The sequence below is a fragment of the Hemitrygon akajei genome, chromosome 11 (genome assembly GCF_048418815.1).
Source record: "Hemitrygon akajei chromosome 11, sHemAka1.3, whole genome shotgun sequence".
In the NCBI taxonomy this organism is placed as follows: domain Eukaryota; kingdom Metazoa; phylum Chordata; class Chondrichthyes; order Myliobatiformes; family Dasyatidae; genus Hemitrygon; species Hemitrygon akajei.
The window spans coordinates 168,382,883-168,404,671 of NC_133134.1; the positions used below are offsets into that span (position 1 = coordinate 168,382,883).

General features: G+C 40.1%; 1 protein-coding gene across 1 annotated transcript in view; it reads right to left on the reverse strand.

Moving 5' to 3' along the window:
• The window catches only part of col9a3 (collagen, type IX, alpha 3), a 232,919-nt gene that overhangs the window by 8,535 nt on the left and 202,595 nt on the right, over nt 1-21,789 (reverse strand). The window contains exons 28-31 of the mRNA XM_073062368.1: nt 20,892-20,924; nt 18,435-18,581; nt 11,346-11,400; nt 5,861-6,043 (exon numbers count right to left, since the gene is read on the reverse strand). Coding sequence (XP_072918469.1) covers nt 5,861-6,043; nt 11,346-11,400; nt 18,435-18,581; nt 20,892-20,924 — 418 coding nt within the window. The remainder of the gene's footprint in view (nt 1-5,860; nt 6,044-11,345; nt 11,401-18,434; nt 18,582-20,891; nt 20,925-21,789) is intronic.

Consider the following 21,789-nt stretch of genomic DNA (forward strand, 5'->3'; position numbering starts at 1 on the left):
ATGCAAGTTCGATAATTTCGATATAGTCTAACGGTTATGTGGATTTAAAATTGTCTTCACCAGAAAATGACAGTTTTCCATAGTTTAATGATAGATTTTATTTGCCTAGTGAATAAAGTCGACAGTCTGTTACAGTCTAATGATTTTGATGATTAAAAACTGCTTTTGATAGTTTAAGCTAAAATGGTATTTTTTTTTTACTTATGTTCTGGTAAAATGTGTATTCTGTTTCAAATTATAAGTATTTGCCATATTTTTAAGATAATTCTTGTCTTTTAAAATGGCCTTCTGAAATATTTTTTAAAAGTTTAAAACGGTCGATCGTCTGTTGCGCACTTGTTTTTACTTTGTTTAGTCTATTTGAGACTGGTGTAAATTTAAAACATGGCAGTCTCCTACAGATTAAAGATTAACTTTGTTTATTATTATGTTTTAACATACACTCGGTTTAAGTTTAAAAAAAAATTATTAATCTGGACTTTCATCATTTGAAATTGTTTTTCTTTCCTAGCTTTAGTAAAAGGCATATTCGGTTTTGAATTAAGAGTATTTGTTATATCTTTATGATAAAGCCATTTTTATTGATTTTTTTCCTCTTGCGACTATTTAAAATAGCTGTGTTTGATTTGAGTTCTAATTGACTGATTGTCCTTTTTTGAATTTGTGAAACATAAATAATCTATTAACACTTTTTCCTTTTTTTCGAAGCTGGCTTTTCGTAATTTAAAAAAACGCTTAGTAAAATGGTGGATGCTCAAAATGTGAGTGGTACGAATCCCTTTTTTTAAATTTTGGAACTTTGTCACTAGAGAGATGGGGGTAGAATCAGGGGTAGTTTGCTTGCTTTCTGTCTATTAGTTAGTTTCTGGGTTTTGTGGGGTGGAGGAGATTGTTTTCTTTTCTTTCAGTTTTTTGCTGGGCTGGATTGAAACTACAAATATGTCTGACTGTCTTGACTTCCGATTTCTCTTTTGACTTGTTTTCCTTTTTTTGGGAACATGACTTCCCTACAGTAGGATTAACCCTTTATACATTATATGATTTACTTATTGAAAATGGATAAGAGTATTAATTTTGTTTCATGGAATACTAATGGTTTGAACCATCCAATGAAATTGAAAAATTTAAAAAAAAATTAATAGACAAAGCTCAAATTACTTTTGTACAGGAGACTCATGTGAGGAAGGAGGACAAACAATGTTTTTTTTTAGATTTTGGAGGGGCATGCAGTTTCATTCTAATTCTAAGGTGAAAGGTGTTTCTATATTTATTGATTCTTCAATTCCATTCATTCATTGGGAGACAATTTCAGACCCAACTGGTAGATTTTTGTTGATCACCGGTTTACTTTATAATCAAAAAGTTGTTATGGTTAATATTTATGCTCCAAATTTCGAATGTCCTGAATTTTTTAAGAAATTATTTTCATTATTCCTTAACTTAAATGAATATAAGTTGATAATGGGTGGAGACTTTAATTGCTGTTTGAATCCTTTGAAGGCTAGGTCTTCAGTTAAACAAATCCTACCAAATAAGTCTGCATTTATTAATTTTTTTTTAGTGGACTCTGGAATATCAGACATTTGGAGGCTTCTACACCCTAATGATAAAGAGTTTTCTTTTTTTTCTCTCATGTATATCACAATTATTCTAGAATTAATTACTTTTTTATTGACTCCTGATTAGTACCATCTGTTATTGCTTGTGATTATGATGCAACTGCTATTTCTGATCATGCACCTTTGAAATTATCAATTAAATTAACTGATGTAAGTTTTAGAACTAGACAATGGCGGTTCAACTCGATCTTACTTCAAGACTTAAAGTTTGTTAGTTTTATTAAAGAACAGATCGCTTTTTTCTTTTCAACTAACTCTACTGAAGGAATTTCCAGCGGGATATTATGGGAAACTTTTAAAGCATATATTCGTGGACAAATTATTTCATACTCTGCTCGATTAAAAAAGTGAACCAATAATGAAATGTATATATTGGTTGATAAGATTAAAGAAATTGATAAAGAATATTCAGTTACTCCCAATTTGGAGCTTTATAAAAAGAGAGTTGAACTTCAGGTGCAACATAGTTTGTTATTAACATCTCCCATTGAAAACCAGTTACTTAAAACTAAATCTCAATTTTATGTACATGGTGATAAATTGGGGAAATTATTGGCCAATCAATTGAAAACTGTTTTGATTAAATGCCAGATTATTAAAGTTTGTAAACAGGATGGCAATTTTACAGTTGACCATGATGAGATTAATAAATCCTTTCAAGAATTCTATACCTCTTTATATCAATCACTGATGATACTACTACAATGTATGAATTCTTAGGGAAATTGAGAATCCCCAAACTATCATCTGATTAATGTTTACTATTAGATACACCAATTACAGAGGAAGAAATACAGAAAGCAATTTCTTTAATGAACTCCGGTAAAGCCCCTGGTACGGATGGATTTACAGTAGAATTTTTAAAATGTTTTTCCGATTTACTCTTCCTTGGAAGAGTAAACTTTAAGAGTAGAACTTTTAAAGATGCCTTATTGATAGGAAACCCACCACAATCCTTTTATGAAGCATCCATTTCCTTAATTCTTAAAAAAGATAAAGACCCTACTGCATGTGCTTCATACAGACCAATATTTTTGTTGAATGTAGATTTTAAAATTCTCTCTAAAATAATGGCAAGTAGATATGAAAAAGTGTTGCCCAAAATCATTTCAAAAGATCAGACAGGATTTATAAAAAAAATTGTTGCTCATACTTTAATGTTAGGAGATTATTGAATATTATATCTATATCCTCACCTAAAATTCCAGAATGTATTATTTCATTGGATGCTGAGAAGACATTTGACTGAATTGAATGGAAATATTTATCTTATACACTTGAGAAATTTAATTTTAGTCCAAAGTTTATATATCGGATTAAATTGATATAACACACTCCTTTGGCCTCTGTAATTACAAACAGTCAGAGATCTCTCTTTTTTAGGCTTTTTTGTGATACTAGGCAGGGCTGCCCTTTAAGTCCTTTACTATTTCACATTGCTTTAGAACCACTGGCAATTGCTTTTCGAGATTCACCAAATATATTTGGCATTATGCGGGGCAATGAAACACATAAGGTATTATTATATGCAGATAACTTGTTATATATTTCTAATCCAGAGAAATCCCTTCCTTCAGTAATGTAATTACTTGCTTAATTTAGTAGCTTTTCTGGTTATAAATTAAATTTTGATAAGAATGATTTATTCCCATTAAATACACAAACATTAATTTACAGAAGTTTTCCATTTAGATTGGCTACAAATTACTTTATGTATTTAGGGGTTAAAATTACTAAGAAACATCAGGACCTATTTAAGGCTAATTTCTTACCTTTAATTGACCATATTAAGCAATTATTAACTAAATGGTCTCCAATGTCCTTATCATTAGTTGGCCAAATCAATCCTATTAAGATGATAGTTTTACCTAAGTTTCTTTATTTATTTCAGGTAGTACCAATTTTTATTCCTAAATCTTTTTTTGATATTATTGATTCCAAACTTTCTTCATATATATGGCAGGGTAAAAATCCAAGGTTGAGTGAGAAATATTTACAGAAATCCAAAAAGGATGGTGGTTTGGCGATGCCGAACTTTATATTTTATTATTGGGCAATTACTATCTGAAATTTAACCTTTTGGACCCAAGAGTTAGATAAAACCCAAAGTCCAAGGTGGTTGAATCTTGAACGTGAGCCTGTGCAAGGATTTTCATTGGCGTCTATTTTAGGGGCTTTGCTCCCCTTTGCATTTACTAAATTGAACAAACAAATTACTAACCCAATAATTAAATATACAATATGAATATGGTTCCAATTTTGTAAATTTTTTGATTTGAATAAATTTACCCTTTCTAGCCCTATTTAATTTAATTTTTTTCAACCATCCAGAATTGATCAAGCCTTTCATCTTTGGAAAATGAAAGGAATAAACTGTTTTCGTGATTTATTTATGGATAACTGTTTTATGTCTTTTGAATAGTTATCTAATAAATACAATTTGCCTAGATTGCACTTTTTTAGATATCTACAGATTAGAAATTTTTTGAATGTTATTTTGCCTACCTTTCTGATGGCATGTCAAGCTGAAACTACGGAAAAAAATTTAAGTTTAAATCCCTTACAAAAGAATGTAATAGCAATTTGATCATGAAAATCTCTTCAGGTATATCTGATAAAATAAAGAATGAATGGCAACGAGAACTTAAAGTAAGTATATCCATAGAAGCATGGGAAAAGATTCTTAAATTAGTTTAATACTTCTTCAATGTGTGCTGGACATACTTGAATACAATTAAAAGTGGTTCATAGAACATATATGTCAAAAGACAAACTAGCCTGTTTTTATTCCTATATAAATCCTATGTGTGACAGCTGTAACTCTGAGGTTGCTTCTTTAACCCATTTGTTTTGGTCCTGTCCTCTTTTGAAAAAAATATTGGAAAGACATCTTTGATATTGCTTCAGCAGTTTTACATATTGATTTATAACTCCATCCTATTACTGCAAATTTTGGATTACCAATGATTGATTCTAGTTATTTATTATCTTCAGCCTGCCATTTGATAGCATTTGTTACGCTAATGGCCAGAAGATCCATTTTATTTAAATGGAAAGATTTTGATCCCCCTACTGCACTTTGACGTAGTACACCTACACCTAGAAAAAAATTAGGAGTGGCGCAGTTAATTCCTCGATTAAGTTCGAGGAAACTTGGGAGTCTTTTATTCAATATTTCCATACATATGACTTAAGTTGATTTTTTCTTCTTTTTTTGAATCCTTTTTCCTAATACTTAACCATTTATGGAAGGAGGAACAGAGTCAAGGACAGAATAATTATAATTAACAAATTATGGCAGCCCAGTTTTTTGTTTTGTTTTCTGTTTAGGGGATTTTTGTTTTTTTTCAACTGAACAAACCTTTTGAACTTTTCCTGTTTCAATTATCAAGAGATCGGGTGGACATGTCTGGATATGATACTTGGAACTTATGTTTGTACGTGTTATAGATATTACTGTAATCCTGTTCTCTTGACATTGTTATTATTGATATGTTCATTTAACTGATTATAATGCAATAAAAAGATTTGAAAAGAAAGAAAACAACTTTCACAATGTATACCAGTGATATGAAACTGATTCTCATTCTGAAGGTCAAGGGGTGGTTCCCATCAAAGAGTGATCCAACCAAAACCTCAACAGTGGAGCTGACACATGATCATAACACATCAAAATGGCAGTGATAATAGAGGAAGGCTGCAGCAGTGAAGGGTCCCCAGTTCTCTCTACTCCATGTCACTGGACCTTGTTAGAGAGTGGATCCTCTCTTACCCCTTCTCTTCTCCTCACCTGCCTATCACCTTCTCTTGGTGCCCTTCCTCCTCCTCTTTTTCCCATGGTCTACTCTCCTATCAGATTCATTCTTCTTCAGTTCTTCACCTCTTCCACCGGTCACCTTCCAGCTTCTTACTTCATTCCCCCACCTCAGTCCACCCATCTGTCCCCTCACCTTCTCTCACCTATTATCTGCCAGCTTGTACTCCTCACACTCCCACAACCTTTTTATTTTGGCTTTTGCTTCCTTCCTTTCCAGTCCTGATGAGGAGTCTCGGATGGAAAAGTCGACTGTTTATTCCTGTTCATAGATGATGCCTGTCGAGTTCTTCAACATCTTGTGTGTTCTTCAAGTTTCGCCTATATTTCATCTTTACATGTTTCAGTACAAGGAAGACCTGAGCAGTCGGCACTGACTGACCGACCTTTCTCTGTGTGAAGTGAAATCCTCGCAACTTGCTCTTACCTCGAGGGCCGGTATCCCCAAGCTCTCCTGGTGGTCCGCTCAGCCCTGGGGAACCTCGATTGCCCGGGTGACCAACTTGCCCCTTCTGCCCTGATACTCCAGGTGGACCTGGAGGTCCACGTCGTCCGATCATTCCAGGCATCAGTGGCCTTCGCAGGTTGTTTGCTAACAAGGCAATTTGATCTGGAATAGGAAACAATCAAAACAAGTTCAATTCTCACTGTTCTCACTGCTGGTGGAGTTTAACCAGAGTTCTTAAACTCAGATAGTTGTTGGCATACATCAGGAGTCTGAGTGAATAATTTTCACTGACAATCAAGGATTAAGGATCAACTTTATTCACATTTTATGGATATGGTCGCGTACCAGTTAGCGCAACACTACTACAGCTCTGGGCGTTCCAGAGTTCAATTCTGGCACTGTCTGCAAGGAATTTGTACATACTCCCCATGACCTTGTGGGTTTCCTCCGGGTGCTCTGGTTTCCTCCCACACTCCAAAGTTAGTAGGTTAATTGGTCATTGTAAATTGTGTCCTATGATTAGGCTGGTGTTAAATAGGTGGGTTGCCGGGTGGTGTGGCTCGGTGGGCAAAAAAGGCTTGTTCCACACTGTATCTCTAAATAAATAAATGTAAAATAAAATTTACATGTATTATCAATTTGCTATGGTGTGTTGGTTAGGGCTAAAATGTAACAAAAAACCCTTAACAGTCATAATGAGTAAAAATGCATATAAAAAGTAAAGAATTTTACGTCTATCATCATTATGTGCTGAATTGTATGAAGTGGGCAATCATGGTTTTTCCGTGACCATGATTGTTCTTGGCAAATTTTGCTACAGCAGAGGTTTGCCATTGCCTTCATCTGGGCAGTGTCTATACAAGACAAGTGATGCCAGCTATTATCAGAAATTGTCTGCCTGGTGTCAGTGGGCTTGTAATATGCACTATCTGCTCATATGACCATAAGATATAGGCCATTCAGCCCATCGAGTCTGCTCTGCTATTCCATCATGGCTGATCCTGGATCCCACTCAACCCATACACCTACCTTCTTGCCATATTCTTTGATGCCTCAACCAATCAGGAAACCATCGACTTCCACCTTAAATATACCCACAGACTTGGCTTCCACTGCAGTCTGTGGCAGACAATTCCACAGATTCACCTCTCTTTGGCTAAAAAAATTCCCTCTTACCTCTATTCTAAAGGGTTGCCCCTCAATTTCGAGGCAGTACCCTCTAGTTCTGGATACACCCACCATAGGAAACATCCTCTTCACATCCACCTTATCTCGTCTATACAACATTCGGCAGCTTTCAATGAGATCCCTCTCTTCTAAAGTCCAGTGAGTACAGGCCCAAAGCTGCCAAATGCTCCTCAAATGTTAACCCCTTCATTCCTGGAATCATCCTCATGAATCTCCTCAGGACTTTTTCTAATGACAACACATCCTTTTCTGAGATAGGGGCCCAAAACTGTAAATTAACTTTATGGGAGTCTTGCACAAGAACTCCTAAGTCCCCCTGCACCTCTGATGTTTGAACCTTCTCCCCATTTAGATAATAGTCCACACTATTGTTCCTTTTACCAAAATGCATTATCGTACATTTCCCAACACTGTATTCCATCTGCTATTTTTTGCCCATTATTCCCAGGTATCAAAGTCCTGCTACAGTAGTGGTCCCAATACTGACCCCTGAGGAACACCATTAGTCTCTGGCAGAATACCAGAAATGGCCCCTTTTATTCCCACTCACTGCCTCCTGCCTGTCAGCCATTCCTCTATCCATGCCAGTATCTTTCCTGTAACGTCATTGGATTTTATCTTGTTGAGCAGCCTCATGTGTGGCACCTTATCGAATGCTTTCTGAAAATCCAAGTAAATGACATCCACTGCCTCTCCTTTGACAATCCTACTTGAAGAACTCTAACAGATTTCTCTTCAGCAACCTCTCTCAGGACTCTTGGGATGTAGTCTACCGTAGATTCCGGATTTTAAGCCGCTACTTTTTTCCCACATTTTGAACAGCTTTGAACTTTGCGGCCAATAATCCGAAGCGGCTAATGCAAGGTTTTTTTCATGCCGCCTCGTAAACATTTTGCCTCGTAACAGTAGACCAATAAAATTGATGAGTAGTTCACAGAGGTCCAATGAAATTGTACGATAAATCAAGCGCACTTTCACAATTAAATTATTGTAAATCAGTCATTTGTACTCACCCTCATCAACATGGAAAACACTCGAAGCATTGTGCTACCTACCCTACTTAGTTTAAACTATATTTGTTTTCTGTACTACATCGCGGGATGCTATGACGTCACACCCGGTTTCGCGGCGTCTTGTGGGAAAATGCCGTTTGCGATGAAACGGAAAGGAGGGGGGAGCGGATTACGCGAGCGGCTTTGGATCTGAGCGAAATCTGCTTTTAAGTTAAAGGTATCAATAACTTTTCCTGGTAGGCTGCAGTATATATATTTTTTACCAGTCGTTAGGAGATATTGGAATGTTGTTCAGTAAAGAAGTATACGCAACGTATATTTAAAAGTAGCCGCGTACGGGCACGGTTCGAAAAAAAGCATTTGCAATATGTATTTGTTTTTGTTACCATATGGATTTAATTAAAAGTTAAAAAAATCCTCACGTGTAATATCTTTCTGTGTAAATATCTCATATTACAACGTGGGACACCTGCGGCCGAAAATCCGGTGCGGCCTAAAATCCGGTGCGGCCTTTACATTTAAAAAAATGATTTTATTTCTAAAATTAGTGCCAGCGGCTTAAAATCAGGTGCGCTCTGTAGTCCGGAATCTACGGTATATGGCCTAGATGACTTATTCGCCTCAAGACCTTTGAGTTTGCCTAGCACATTTTCCTTTGTAATAGCAATGGCACTCACTCCTGCTCCCTGACACTCACGGACCTCTGTCACTGCTAGTGTCTTCCACAGTGAAGACTGATGCAAAGTATCCAATAAGTTCATCTGCTATTTCTTTGTCCCTCATTGCAGCCTCAGCTGCATCGTTTTCCAGTGGTTCGTATCTACTCTCACCTCCCTTTTACCTTTTATAGAACTGAAAATGACCATTCACCCCATGACTCCCACGGCTTCATGTGACCCTGATCTGGGGTGGGGGGCCAAGCAGGTGCTACTCCTTGCCCAAGGGTGACCTGCAGGCTAAAGGAGGGAAGGAGCACCTTACACCTCCTTTGGTGGAGACTCATCTCCACCCTGTCACCCCATACATACAGTAAATAAAAGAGCTAATAAAGTTAGAGGTTAAAGGTCAAATATGAAATAAAACGTGCATAAATACATACAGTATTCATACATAAAAAGTATTCATCCCCCTTGAAAGTTTTCATGTTTTATTGTTTGACAACAGTGAATCACAGTGGATTTAATTTGGTTTTTTTGACACAGGTCATTAGAAAAAGACACTTTCGTGTCAAAGTAAAAACAGATCTCTACAAAGTGATCTAAATTAATTACAAATATAAAACACAAAATAACTGATGGCATAAGTAGTCACCCCTTTAATATGACACACTAAATCATCACTGGTGCAGCCAATTGGTTTTAGAAGACACATAATTAGTGAAATGGAGATCACCTGTGTGCAGTCAAGGTTTTTCAATTGATTGTAGTAAAAATACACCTGAATCTGGAAGGCCCAACTGCTGGTGAGTCAGTATCCTGGCAAAAACTACACCATGAAGACAAAAGAACACTCCAAACAATTCCATGAAAAGGTTATTGAAAAGTACAAGTCAGGTAATGGATATAAGAAAATTTCCAAGTCACTGAATATCCCTTGGAGTACAGTGAAGTCAATCATCAAGAAATGGAAATAATATGGCAGAGCTGTAAATCTGCCTAGAGCAGGCCATCCTCAAAAATTGAGTGATTGTGCAAGAAGGGGACTAGTGAGGGAGGCCACCAAGAGACCTATGACAACTCTGGAGGAGTTTCAAGTTTCAGAGGCTGAGATGGGAGAGACTGTGTATACAACAGCTGTTGCCCGGGTGATTCACCAGTCGCAGCTTTACGGCAGAGTTGCAAAGAGAAAGCCACTGTTGATTTTAAAAAAACTCATGAAATCTTGGCTGGAGTTTGCCAGAAGGCATGTTGGAGATTCTGAAGTCAGCTGGAAGAAGGTTCTATGGTCTGATGAAACCAAAATTGAGCTTTTTGGCCATCAGACTAAATGCAATGTTTGGCATAATTTAAATACCACGCCTCATCAAAAACACACCATCCCTACTGTACTACATCATGCTGTGGGGATGTTTCATTGCACCAGGCCCTGGGAGGCTTGTGAAGGCAGAGGGTAATAGGAATGCAGCAAAATCCAGGGAAATCCTCGAGGTAAACCTGATGCAGTCTGCAAGAGTACTGTGACAGGGTGGGGAAGATTTGTTACTGACTTGAAGGAGGTGAGCCATTATGTAATCAATAAGTTTGTGTTTAATAATTGTAATAAATTTAGATCAATTTGTAGAAATATGTTTTTATTTTGACACTAAAGAGTCTTTTCTGTTGATCAGTGTCAAAAAATCCAAATTAAATCCACTGGCTGAATGTTGTAAAACAATAAAACATGAAAACATCTTGGGGGGTGAATACTTTTTATAGGCAGTGTAAATACCAGCATGTATTTACAGTGCAAACAGCTTTATACAAGTAGTTTTAAGTGTTAAAAGTGCAGTGATGGGGATAATAGATAGAGGGGATTGGGGGGAGGCTAATTTAGAGTGGTTGATCAGATTAACGGCCTGGGGGAAGAAACTTCTATGATGGTGTGAAATTTTCTTTTAATAGCCCATAGTGCTTTCCAGAAGGGAACTCCTGGAAAAAACCAGTTTTCAGGGTGGGTGGTGTCCACAATGACCTTTCCTGCCTATTTATTTGTCCTGGACATATACAAGTCCTGCAGTGATGGTAAGACTGCAGCCAACGACCTTCTTGTATTTGGGGATTTTGAGATACAGCATGGATACAGGCCCACACTGCCCAGTTACACCCATGTGACCAATCAGCCTGCTGATCTGCATGGCTTTGAAATGTGGGAGAAAAATGGAGGGCTGAGTGGGAGGGAAGGGTTAGATTGATCTTAGTGTAGGTTAAAAAATTGGCACGACGTTGTGGGCCAAAGTGCTGTATTTTCTATGTTTCTAAACCGGAGCACCCAGTCACGGGGAGAACATACAAACTCCTTATGGGCAGTGGTGGGAATCGATCCTGGTCACTGAAACTGTAATAGCATTATACAAACCACCCCACTGTGCATCGTGTACACCACATCCGCTTATCCGCTCTCCCAGGTGGGTGCAAAGGATTGCTGGGCAGCATCTGCAAGCTCCTGAGCCCGTGTTTATGCCACACTCAATATCATTATTAGGGATGTATAGTCATTGGCACACTGCTGTGTTTGGAATCTTGCTATGCCATTACACTATGTGAGACGTGCACGGCTGGACTCACCACTGATGAGATCTTGACACAGGTTCCGAATCCGCTGCTCGCTCGCCAGTTTGCCCTGTGGGTCAATGAGACGTGTGTAAAATAACCAACTGGCAGTGGAGATAAGAAAAGAGACTGTGGGGCACTGGAGCAGAAGCTGTATGAACTTCAGTACTGTACAAAAGTCTTAGGCACATGTATATAGCCAGGATGCCCAAGACCTCTCCACAGTACTGTAGTAATTTCATGTATTTCACTGTACCGTTGCCATTAAAAAAAAAACTAATTTCCTGACATAGGTGAGTGATAATAAACCTGATCCTAATATGGATCTCTGTTGTGGACTGTGAGTGGGAAGAGGGGAATCATGGTTGGGAAAAAGGGGAAGGAGTGGGAAGCACCAGAAAGACATTCTGTAATGATCAATAAACCAGTTGTTGGGAATCAAATGACTTTGCCAGGTGTCTCAGGGTTGGGTGTGACTGTAGCCGCTGCACCTCCCACCCTGGTGCTCCTTCCCGCACCCCTCCCACGTTGCTCCACCCTCGCCATTCCCAACATCCTTCGATCCCGCCAGGTTTACGAACTTGCTCTCCGCTCCATGTTGACAAATATAGGACTGTGCAAAAGTCTCTACATTGTCTTCAGTAAGGCCTTTGACAAGGTCCCGCATGGGAGGTTAGTTAGAAGATTCAGTCGCTAGGTATACATGGTGAGGTAGTAAATTGGATTAGACATTGGCTCAATGGAAGAAGCCAGAGAGTGGTAGTGGAAGATTGCTACTCTGAGTGGTGTGCCACAGGGATCAGTGCTGGGTCCATTGTTATTTGTCATCTATATCAATGATCTGGATGATAATGTGGCAAATTGGATCAGCAAATTTGCTGATGATACAAAGATTGGAGGTGTAGTGGACAGTGAGGAAGATTTTCAAAGCTTGCAAAGGGATTTGGACCAGTTGGAGGAATGGGCTGAAAAATGGCAGATGGAGTTTAATGCGGACAAGTGTGAGGTATTGCACTTCGGAAGGTCAAACCAAGGTAGGACATATAAGGTAAATGGTAGGACACTGAGGAGTGCAGTAGAACAGAGGGATCTGGGAGTACAGATACATAATTCCCTAAAGGTGGTGTCACAGGTGGATAGGGTCGTAAAGAGAGCTTTTGGTACATTGGCCTTTATAAATCTAAGTATTGAGTATAAGAGTTGGAATGTAATGGTGAGGTTGTACAAGACATTGGTGAGACTGAATTTCGAGTATTGTGCGCAGTTGTGGTCACCTAATTACAGGAAGGATATTAATAAGGTTGAAAGAGTGCAGAGAAGGTTTACAAGGATGTTACTGGGACTTGAGAAACTGAGTTACAGAGAAAGGTTGAATAGGTTAGGACTTTATTCCCTGGAGCATAGGAGAATGAGGGGTGATTTGAGAGGTGTATAAAATTATGATGGGTATAGATACAGTGAATGCAAGCAGGCTTTTTTCACTGAGGCTAGGGGAGAAAAAAACCAGAGGACATGGGTTAAGGGTGAAGGGGGAAAAGTTTAAAGGGAACATTGGGGGGGCTTCTTCACGCAAAGAGTGGTGGGAGTGTGGAATGAACTGCCAGATGAAATGGTGAATGTGGGCTCACTTTTGACATTTAAGAAAAACTTGGACAGGTATATGGATGAGAGGGGTTTGGAGGGATATGGCTAGGGTGCAGGTCAGTGGGACTAGGCAGAAAATGGTTCGGCACAGCCAAGAAGGGCTAAAAGGCCTGTTTCTGTGCTGTAATGTTCTATGGTTCTATATATCTGAGACTTTTACTAACATAATAGAAACATAGAAAATAGGTGCAGGAGTAGGCCATTCGGCCCTTTGAGCCTGCACCACCATTCAGTATGATCATGGCTGATCATCCAACTCAGAACCCTGTACCTGCCTTCTCTCCATACCCCCGATCCCTTTAGTCATGAGGGCCATATCTAACTTCCTCTTAAATATAGCCAATGAACCGGCCTCAACTGTTTCCTGTGGCAGAAAATTCCACAGATTCACCACTCTCTGTGTGAAGAAGTTTTTCTTCATCTCGGTCCTAAGAGGCTTCCCCTTTATCCTTAAACTGTGACCCCTCGTTCTGGACTTCCCCAACATCGGAAACAATCTTCCTGCATCTAGCCTGTCCAATCCCTTTAGAATTTTATACGCTTCAATAAGATCCCCCCTCAATCTTCTAAATTCCAGTGAGTATAAGCCTAGTCGATCCAGTCTTTCTTCATATGAAAGTCCTGCCATCCCAGGAATCAATCTGGTGAACCTTCTCTGTACTCCCTCTATGGCAAGAATGTCTTTCCTCAGATTAGGGGACCAAAACTGCACACAATGTTCTAGGTGCAGTCTCACCAAGGCCTTGTACAACTGCAGTAGAACCTCCCTGCTCCTGTACTCAAATCCTTTTGCTATGAATGCCAACATACCATTTGCCTTTTTCACCGCCTGCTGTACCTGCATGCCCACCTTCAATGACTGGTGTACAATGACACCCAGGTCTCATTGCATCTCCCCTTTTCCTAATCAGCCACCGTTCAGATAATAATCTGTTTTCCTGTTCTTGCAACCAAAGTGGATAACCTCACATTTATCCACATTAAATTGCATCTGCCATGAATTTGCCCACTCACCTAACCTATCCAAGTCACCCTGTATCCTCTTCGCATACTCCTCACAGCTAACACTGCCGCCCAGCTTCGTGTCATCTGCAAACTTGGAGATGCTGCATTTAATTCCCTCGTCTAAATCATTAATATATATTGTAAACAACTGGGGTCCCAGCACTGAGCCTTGCGGTACCCCACTAGTCACTGCCTGCCATTCTGAAAAGGTCCCGTTTACTCCCACTCTTTGCTTCCTGTCTGCCAACCAATTCTCTATCCACATCAATGCCATACCCCCAATACCGTGTGCTTTAAGTTTGCACACTAATCTCCTGTGTGGGACCTTGTCAAAAGCCTTTTGAAAATCTAAATATACCACATCCACTGGCTCTCCCCTATCCACTCTACTAGTTACATCTTCAAAAAATTCTATAAGATTCGTCAGACATGATTTTCCTTTCACAAATCCATGCTGACTTTGTCCGATGATTTCACCTCTTTTCAAATGTGCTGTTATCACATCTTTGATAACCGACTCTAGCATTTTCCCCACCACCGATGTCAGACTAACTGGTCTATAATTCCCCGGTTTCTCTCTCCCTCCTTTTTTAAAAAGTGGGGTTACATTAGCCACCCTCCAATCCTCAGGAACTAATCCAGAATCTAAGGAGTTTTGAAAAATTATCACTAATGCATCCACTATTTCTTGGGCTACTTCATTAAGCACTCTGGGATGCAGACCATCTGGCCCTGGGGATTTATCTGCCTTTAAACCCTTCAATTTACCTAACACCACTTCCCTACTAACATGTATTTCCCTCAGTTCCTCCATCTTACTAGACCCTCGGTCCCTTACTATTTCCAGAAGATTATTTATGTCCTCCTTAGTGAAGACAGAACCAAAGTAGTTATTCAATTGGTCTGCCATGTCTTTGTTCCCTATGATCAATTCACCTGTTTCTGACTGTAAGGGACCTACATTTGTCTTGACCAATCTTTTTCTTTTCACGTATCTATAAAAGCTTTTAGTCAGTTTTTATGTTCCCTGCCAGCTTTCTCTCATAATCTTTTTTCCCTTTCCTAATTAAGCTCTTTGTCGTCCTCTGCTGGTCTCTGAATTTCTCCCAGTCCTCAGGTGTGCCGCTTTTTTTTGTTGCTAATTTATATGTTTCTTCTTTGGACTTGATACCACCCCTAATTTCCCTTGTCAGCCACGGGTGCACTAACTTCCCTGGTTTATTCTTTTGCCAAACTGGGATGAACAATTGTTGTAGTTCATCCATGCGATCTTTAAATGCTTGCCATTGCACGTCTACTGTCAACCCTTTAAGTATCATTTGCCAGTCTCTTAGCCAATTCACGTCTCATACATTCAAAGTTACCCTTTAAGTTCAGAACCTTTGTTTCTGAATTAACTATGTCATTCTCCATCTTAATGAAGAATTCCACCATATTATGGTCACTCTTACCCAAGGGGCCTCGCACGACAAGATTGCTAACTAACCCTTCCTCATTGCTCAATACCCAATCTAGAATGGCCTGCTCTCTAGTTGGTTCCTCGACATGTTGGTTCAGAAAACCATCCCGCATACATTCCAAGAAATCCTCTTCCTCAGCACCCTTACCAATTTGGTTCACCCAATCTATATGTAGATTGAAGTCACCCATTATAACTACTGTTCCTTTATTGCACGCATTTCTAATTTCCTATTTAATGCCATCCCCAACTTCACTACTACTGTTAGGTGGCCTGTACACAACTCCCACCAGTGTTTTCTGCCCCTTAGTGTTATGCAGCTCTACCCATATCAATTCCACATCCTCCAGGCTAATGTCCTTCCTTTCTATTGCGTTAATCTCCTCTCTAACCAGCAATGCTACCCCACCTCCTTTTCTTTCCTGTCTATCCCTCCTGAATATTGAATATCCCTGGATGTTGAGCTCCCATCCTTGGTCACCCTGGAGCCATGTCTCTGTGATCCCAACTATATCATATTCATTAATAACTATCTGCACATTCAATTCATCCACCTTGTTACGAATGCTCCTCGCATTGACACACAAAGCCTTCAGGCTTGTTTTTACAACACTCTTAGCCCTTATACAATTATGTTGAAAAGTGGCTCTTTTTGCTTTTTGCCCTGGATTTGCCTGCCTGCCACTTTTACTTTTCACCTTACTACTTTTTGCTTCTACCCTCATTTTACACCCCTCTGTCTCTCTGCACTTGTTCCCATCCCCCTGCCACATTAGTTTAAAGCCTCCTGAACAGCAGTAGCAAACGCTCCCCCTAGGACATTGGTTCCAGTCCAGCCCAGGTGCAGACCGTCCTGTTTATACCGGTCCCACCTCCTCCAGAACTGGTTCCAATGGCCCAGAAATTTGAATCCCTTCCCCTTGCACCATTTTTCAAGCCACGTATTCATCTGAAATATCCTCCTATTTCTACTCTGACTAGCCCGTGGAACTGGTAGTAATCCAGAGATTATTACTTTTGTGGTCCTACTTTTTAGTTTATCTCCTAGCTCCCTAAATTCACCTTGTAGGACCTCATCCCGTAATGGTCAGATCTCCCATGGCCTTGAAGGTACCACTCCTGCCCCCAAGACACATGGTCCTTGGTTCAAATCCCATAAGGAAATTAAAAAATACAAACACAAGAGATTCTGCAGAAGCTGGGCACACAAAATGCTGGAGGAACTCAGCAGGTCAGGCAGCATCGATGGAGAGCAATAAAATGCTAAATGAGATGGGGGAAAATGTCACCCTCAGGACACACATGTCTCAGAAATACAAGTTCCCGTGGGATTATTTTGGAAAAGAGCAATGTGGAGTATCTCTAGGTTCAAATTTTTTCCTCAACATGGCATTGTTAAGACACAGAAGGAGGCTGTCTACCAAAACATAGAGTAAGTAGGTAGGGCACTGAGGAATGCTATGGAACAAAGGGATTTGGGAATAAAGGTCCATAATTCGATGAAAATGATGTCACAAAGGGATAGGGTCATAAAGAAAGCTTTTGGCACATTGGCCTCAGAAATCAATGTATTGAATACAGAGAATGGGATTTTATGTTGAGACATTGGTGAGGCCTAATTTGGAGTATTGTGGGTAGTTTTGGTCACCTACCTATAGAAAGATGCAAATAAGGTTGAAAGAGTACAAAGAAAATTTAAAAGGATGTTGTCTAGTCTGGAGGACCTGAGTTATAAGGTAAGGTTGAATAGGTTAGGTGAAGATTGAGGGGAGATTTGATAGTTACACAAAATTATGAGGGGTATAGATAGGGTAAGCAGGCTTTTTCCACTGAGGTTGGGTGGGACTACAACTAGAGGTCATGGGTTAAGGGTGAGAGGTGAAAAGTTTAAGGGGACAAATTTCTTCACTCAGAGTCGTGACAGTGTGGAACATGTGATGCATGCAAGCTTGATTTCAATGTTTAAGAGAACTTTAGATAGGGATACGGAGGGCTATGGCACCAGTACAGATCCATGGGAGTAGGCAATTTAAATGGTTTGGCATGGGCCAGATGGGCTGAAGGGCCTGTTTCTGTGCTGTCCTTTTCTATGACTATGAAATGGTTGCACTGATGATGAATGTGTTGATGGTGATTTATCGCCATTCCTTGGAAGCAGAGAAGGATTGGTAAATTACAAGTGGAACACGTATTCAAACAGAGAAAGGAAACAAAATTCAGGCCAGTTAACCACACATCTGTCTCGGGAAATGCTGGAATACTTTCATTTGTCATTCGCTTGACAGTCATTTGGGTCTCGGCCCAAAACATTGACTGTTTACTCTTATCTGCAGATGCTGCCTGACCTGCAGAGTTCCTCCAGCATTTTGTGTGCGTTGCTCTGGATTTCCAGCATCTGCAGAATCTCCTGTGTTTTATGAAAGGAACTCATTGCAGAGGAGATTTAGCAGGATGCTGCCCGGATTAGCCACCATGTTTTATGAGGATAGACTGAGTGAGCTCAGGCTTCTCTCTTTGGAGTGAAGAAGAGGCGGCTTGATGGAGGTGTACAAGATGATAAGTAGCATAGATCAAGTGGACAGCCTGAGACTTTTCCCAGCGCAGTAATGGTTAATACAAGGAGCATAATTTTAAGGTGATTGAGGAAAATACAGAGGAGATGTATGATGCAAGTTTTTTTACACAGTGTGGTGGGTACATGATATGCGCTGCCGGGGTGGTGGTAGAGACAGATACATTAGGGACGTTTAAGAAACTCTTAGGCACATGGATGATAGAAAAATGGAGGGCTATGTGGGAGGGAAGAGTTACCTTGATCTTATTATAGTAGGTTGAAAAAGGTTGGCACAACATTGTGGGCCCGTACAACGTAGAGACAGAAGCGATTTAGTTTAATTCAATATCAGATCCATGTTCAGCATAGGCTGTAATGTTCTACTATGGTCCACTAATCTGTGCCCTGCCCGGGCCATGGTATTCTGAAATGAGTTACTCACTGGAGGACCCCTTTTTCCGGTGACACCAGGAGGTCCCTGCTCTCCAGCTGGTCCCATCAGCCCGGCAGGACCTGGAACTCCGTCTGTTCCGGGAAATCCAGCGGGCCCAGCATTGCCTTTGGGTCCCACCTCACCGCGACGTCCTGGCTATGAAATGGAAAGTGGGAGGACAATTAGTGAAGGGTCGGTCCTGCACAGTGGGACCTGTTAAATGGTCAGAGGTTAGGGTTACCGACACTGAACTATAGACGAAACGCTTGACCTCAGCTACTGCGCCAATAGCTAGAGCTCTGGGTCACTGATCGGGAGGCAAGAGTTTGAATCCCATCTCGGCAGGTAGATGATGGACGAGTTCTAATCATTAGAGAAGTTTGGAATTAAAGCCACTTTTTGGTAACATTGACCATGGAACCACCTGCTGAAAAATCCAGTGAATTCAGCAACATTAGTGAGGAAAATCTGCCTTCCTTCACCAGTCTGATGTAGACTGGTGGTGAACCTCAGGTCCCACACCACCAGATTCAGGAAGTTATTACCCCTCATCCATCAGGCTCCTGAACCAGAGGGGATAACTTCATTCAACCCAACACTGAACTGTTTCCACAACCTCTGGACTGATTTTTCAAGGACTCTACATCTCAATTTCTCAATATTTATTATTTATTTATTCATTATTATTATTATTAGTTTGTTTCTTTTTGTTGTACTTGCACAGTTTGATAACTTTTGCACATTGACTGTTTATATTTGTTGTGTGCAGTTTTTCATTGGTTCTATTGTATTACTTTGTACTTGTGAATGCCCGCAAGAAAATGAATCTCTGGGTTGTATATGGTGACATATACATACTTTGATAATAAATTTACTTTGAACTTTGATATCTGAATTGAAATCGTGTTTATTAACATTGTCTTATATGATGCAACAGTGATAATAAACCTGATTTTAATTGTTTATTTACAAGTTCATATGTAACAGTTTATTTATAAATTATTTGTTTGTTCGTATGTGCAGTGCTGCATGGAGTAGATGATCATGGTCTTTCCATGACCATGATTGTTATTTACTAATTTTTCTACAGAAGTGGTTTGATATTGCCACTTTCTGGGCATTGTCTTTACAAGGCGGGTGACCCCAGCTGTCATCAATACCCTTCAGAGATTGTCTGCCTGGTGTCAGTGGTCGCAGATCCAGGGCTCATACGACCATCCGTCACCAGCTCCCATGGCTTCACGTGACTGTGATCGGGGTCTAAGCAGGCGCTACACCTTGCCCAAGGCTAGCGGAGGGAAGCAGCGCTTCACACTTCCCTTTAAAAGAGGCGTATCTCCACCCCACCACACTATTACACCTCACCCACTAATTCATGGCTTTGCCCCTGGGTCACATCTCTTGGACAGATAAATAAGGAAAAAAATATAAAGGTTTCAACATATTCACTTGTTCCTCCCTTTGTCCATTTTCTATACTTCCCAGAGCAGACAGGTTCCTCACAGTGGGGACAAGTACTGACTGCCCCTTGAGTCCCCCACCTTCCTGAATATTGAGGGGCAGCCGAATGGGCCACCTTGCCTGTCAATCTCTCACTGCAGCTTTCAGAAGCGTGGGAAGTGGAGCTTGTCTGTGTTTGAGGGGGCAAACCACTGAATGCTTGGTGTACAGTCAGTTCACCCATGGCTAACACTAAACCCCACAAAGCTCACTATTTCCTGTCAGTCTCCTTATTTACAGACACTGCTGTGCCTAGCATCACTTTACAATCCATGTATATAAACTAGCTTTAGTCTTTATATTTATTGTGGATATTAACATTGTGTTCTTTAGCTTAGTGGGTGTTTAGGAACTGCCACAGATCCTTTGTACGGAAAATCCTACAAAAGGTAGTGGATACGGCCTAGCACATCTACATGAAACGCTGTCAGAGGAAAGCAGCATCCATCAGCAAAGATCCTCACTACTCAGCCCAGGCTCTTTTCTCATTGCTGCCATCAGGTAGAAGGTACAAGTACCTCAGGACTCACACCACCAGCTTCAGGAACATTTATTACCCTTCAACCATCAGACTCTTGAACAAAAGGGGAAAACTACACTCATCTGCCCCATCATTATAATGTTCCCACAACCAATGATCTCATTTTAAGGATTCTTTATCTCATGTTGTCGTTATTTATTGCTTTTTATTTATATTTGCATTTGCACAGTTTGTTGTCTTCTGCACTCTGGTTGATCTTTCATTGATCCAGTTATAGTTACTACTCTATAGATTTGCTGAGTATGCTCACAGGGAAATGAATCCCAGGGTTGTATATGGTGATATGTATGTACTTTGATAGTAAAATTTACTTTGAACATTGATCCGGAGTAACAAATATTTTCATTCTTGTTAACACGTATATACTGGAAATGACATTAAACAATCATAAATTGGCAGTGTTACCAATTCTCTGGAAATCTTACCTCTCCCTTCTGGCCCTGAGGTCCTGGCTGGCCCTGAAAGGAAGACAAAGGCAGTGATTATTGTTGGATCCTGATCATTCTGCGATCCAGAGATTCTTCGGAAGCCAAGAATGAGGCAAAAAACTTGGTGGTTATGGCTATTAAGTGTAATAAGATCAAAAATGAAACAAAAGAGAAAGAACGAAGTCATGGTGATTCTATACTAATAAAGATTAACTTTGCTTGTCACATGTACATCAAACCTCACATAGAAATGCATTGTTTACATCAATAACTAGCACAGTCTGGGGGGTCGATTCCAGGTGCTGTCGATAAGAAGTTTGTACGTTCTCCCCATGACCCAGTAAGACATGCGTGTTAAGTTTGGTAAGTTGTATCTTTATCTATTAATCTATTTAGTTATTGATTGATTGAGACACCGGGTGGAATAGGGCTCTCCGGCACTTCGAGCCGTGCCACCCAGCAGCCCCTGATTTAAACCCAGCCTTATCACAGGACAATTTACAATAACCAGATAACCTGCCAACCTTTGGACTGTGGGAGGAAACCCGAGCACCCAGAGGAAACCCACGCTATCATGGGAAGAACATACAAACTCCTTAGAGAGGGTGGCAGGAATTGAACCCAGGTCGCTGGTACTGTAAAGCTTTGTGCTAACCACTACACTATGGGAGCATGCTATGCATATCCTCGGAATGTGTTGGTCATTAACGTAAATGTCACATTCCACTGTATGTTTCAATGTATATATGACAAATAAGGATAATCTGTTAACCTACAACCTCTGCTGCTCAGAATCTTTGCTCTAGGTTTGCAGGTGTACAGAGCTCAGCGTATAGAGCTGGGAAAATAGGAGAAAATTAATTCGGTTCCATAAGACATAGGAGCAGAATCAGGC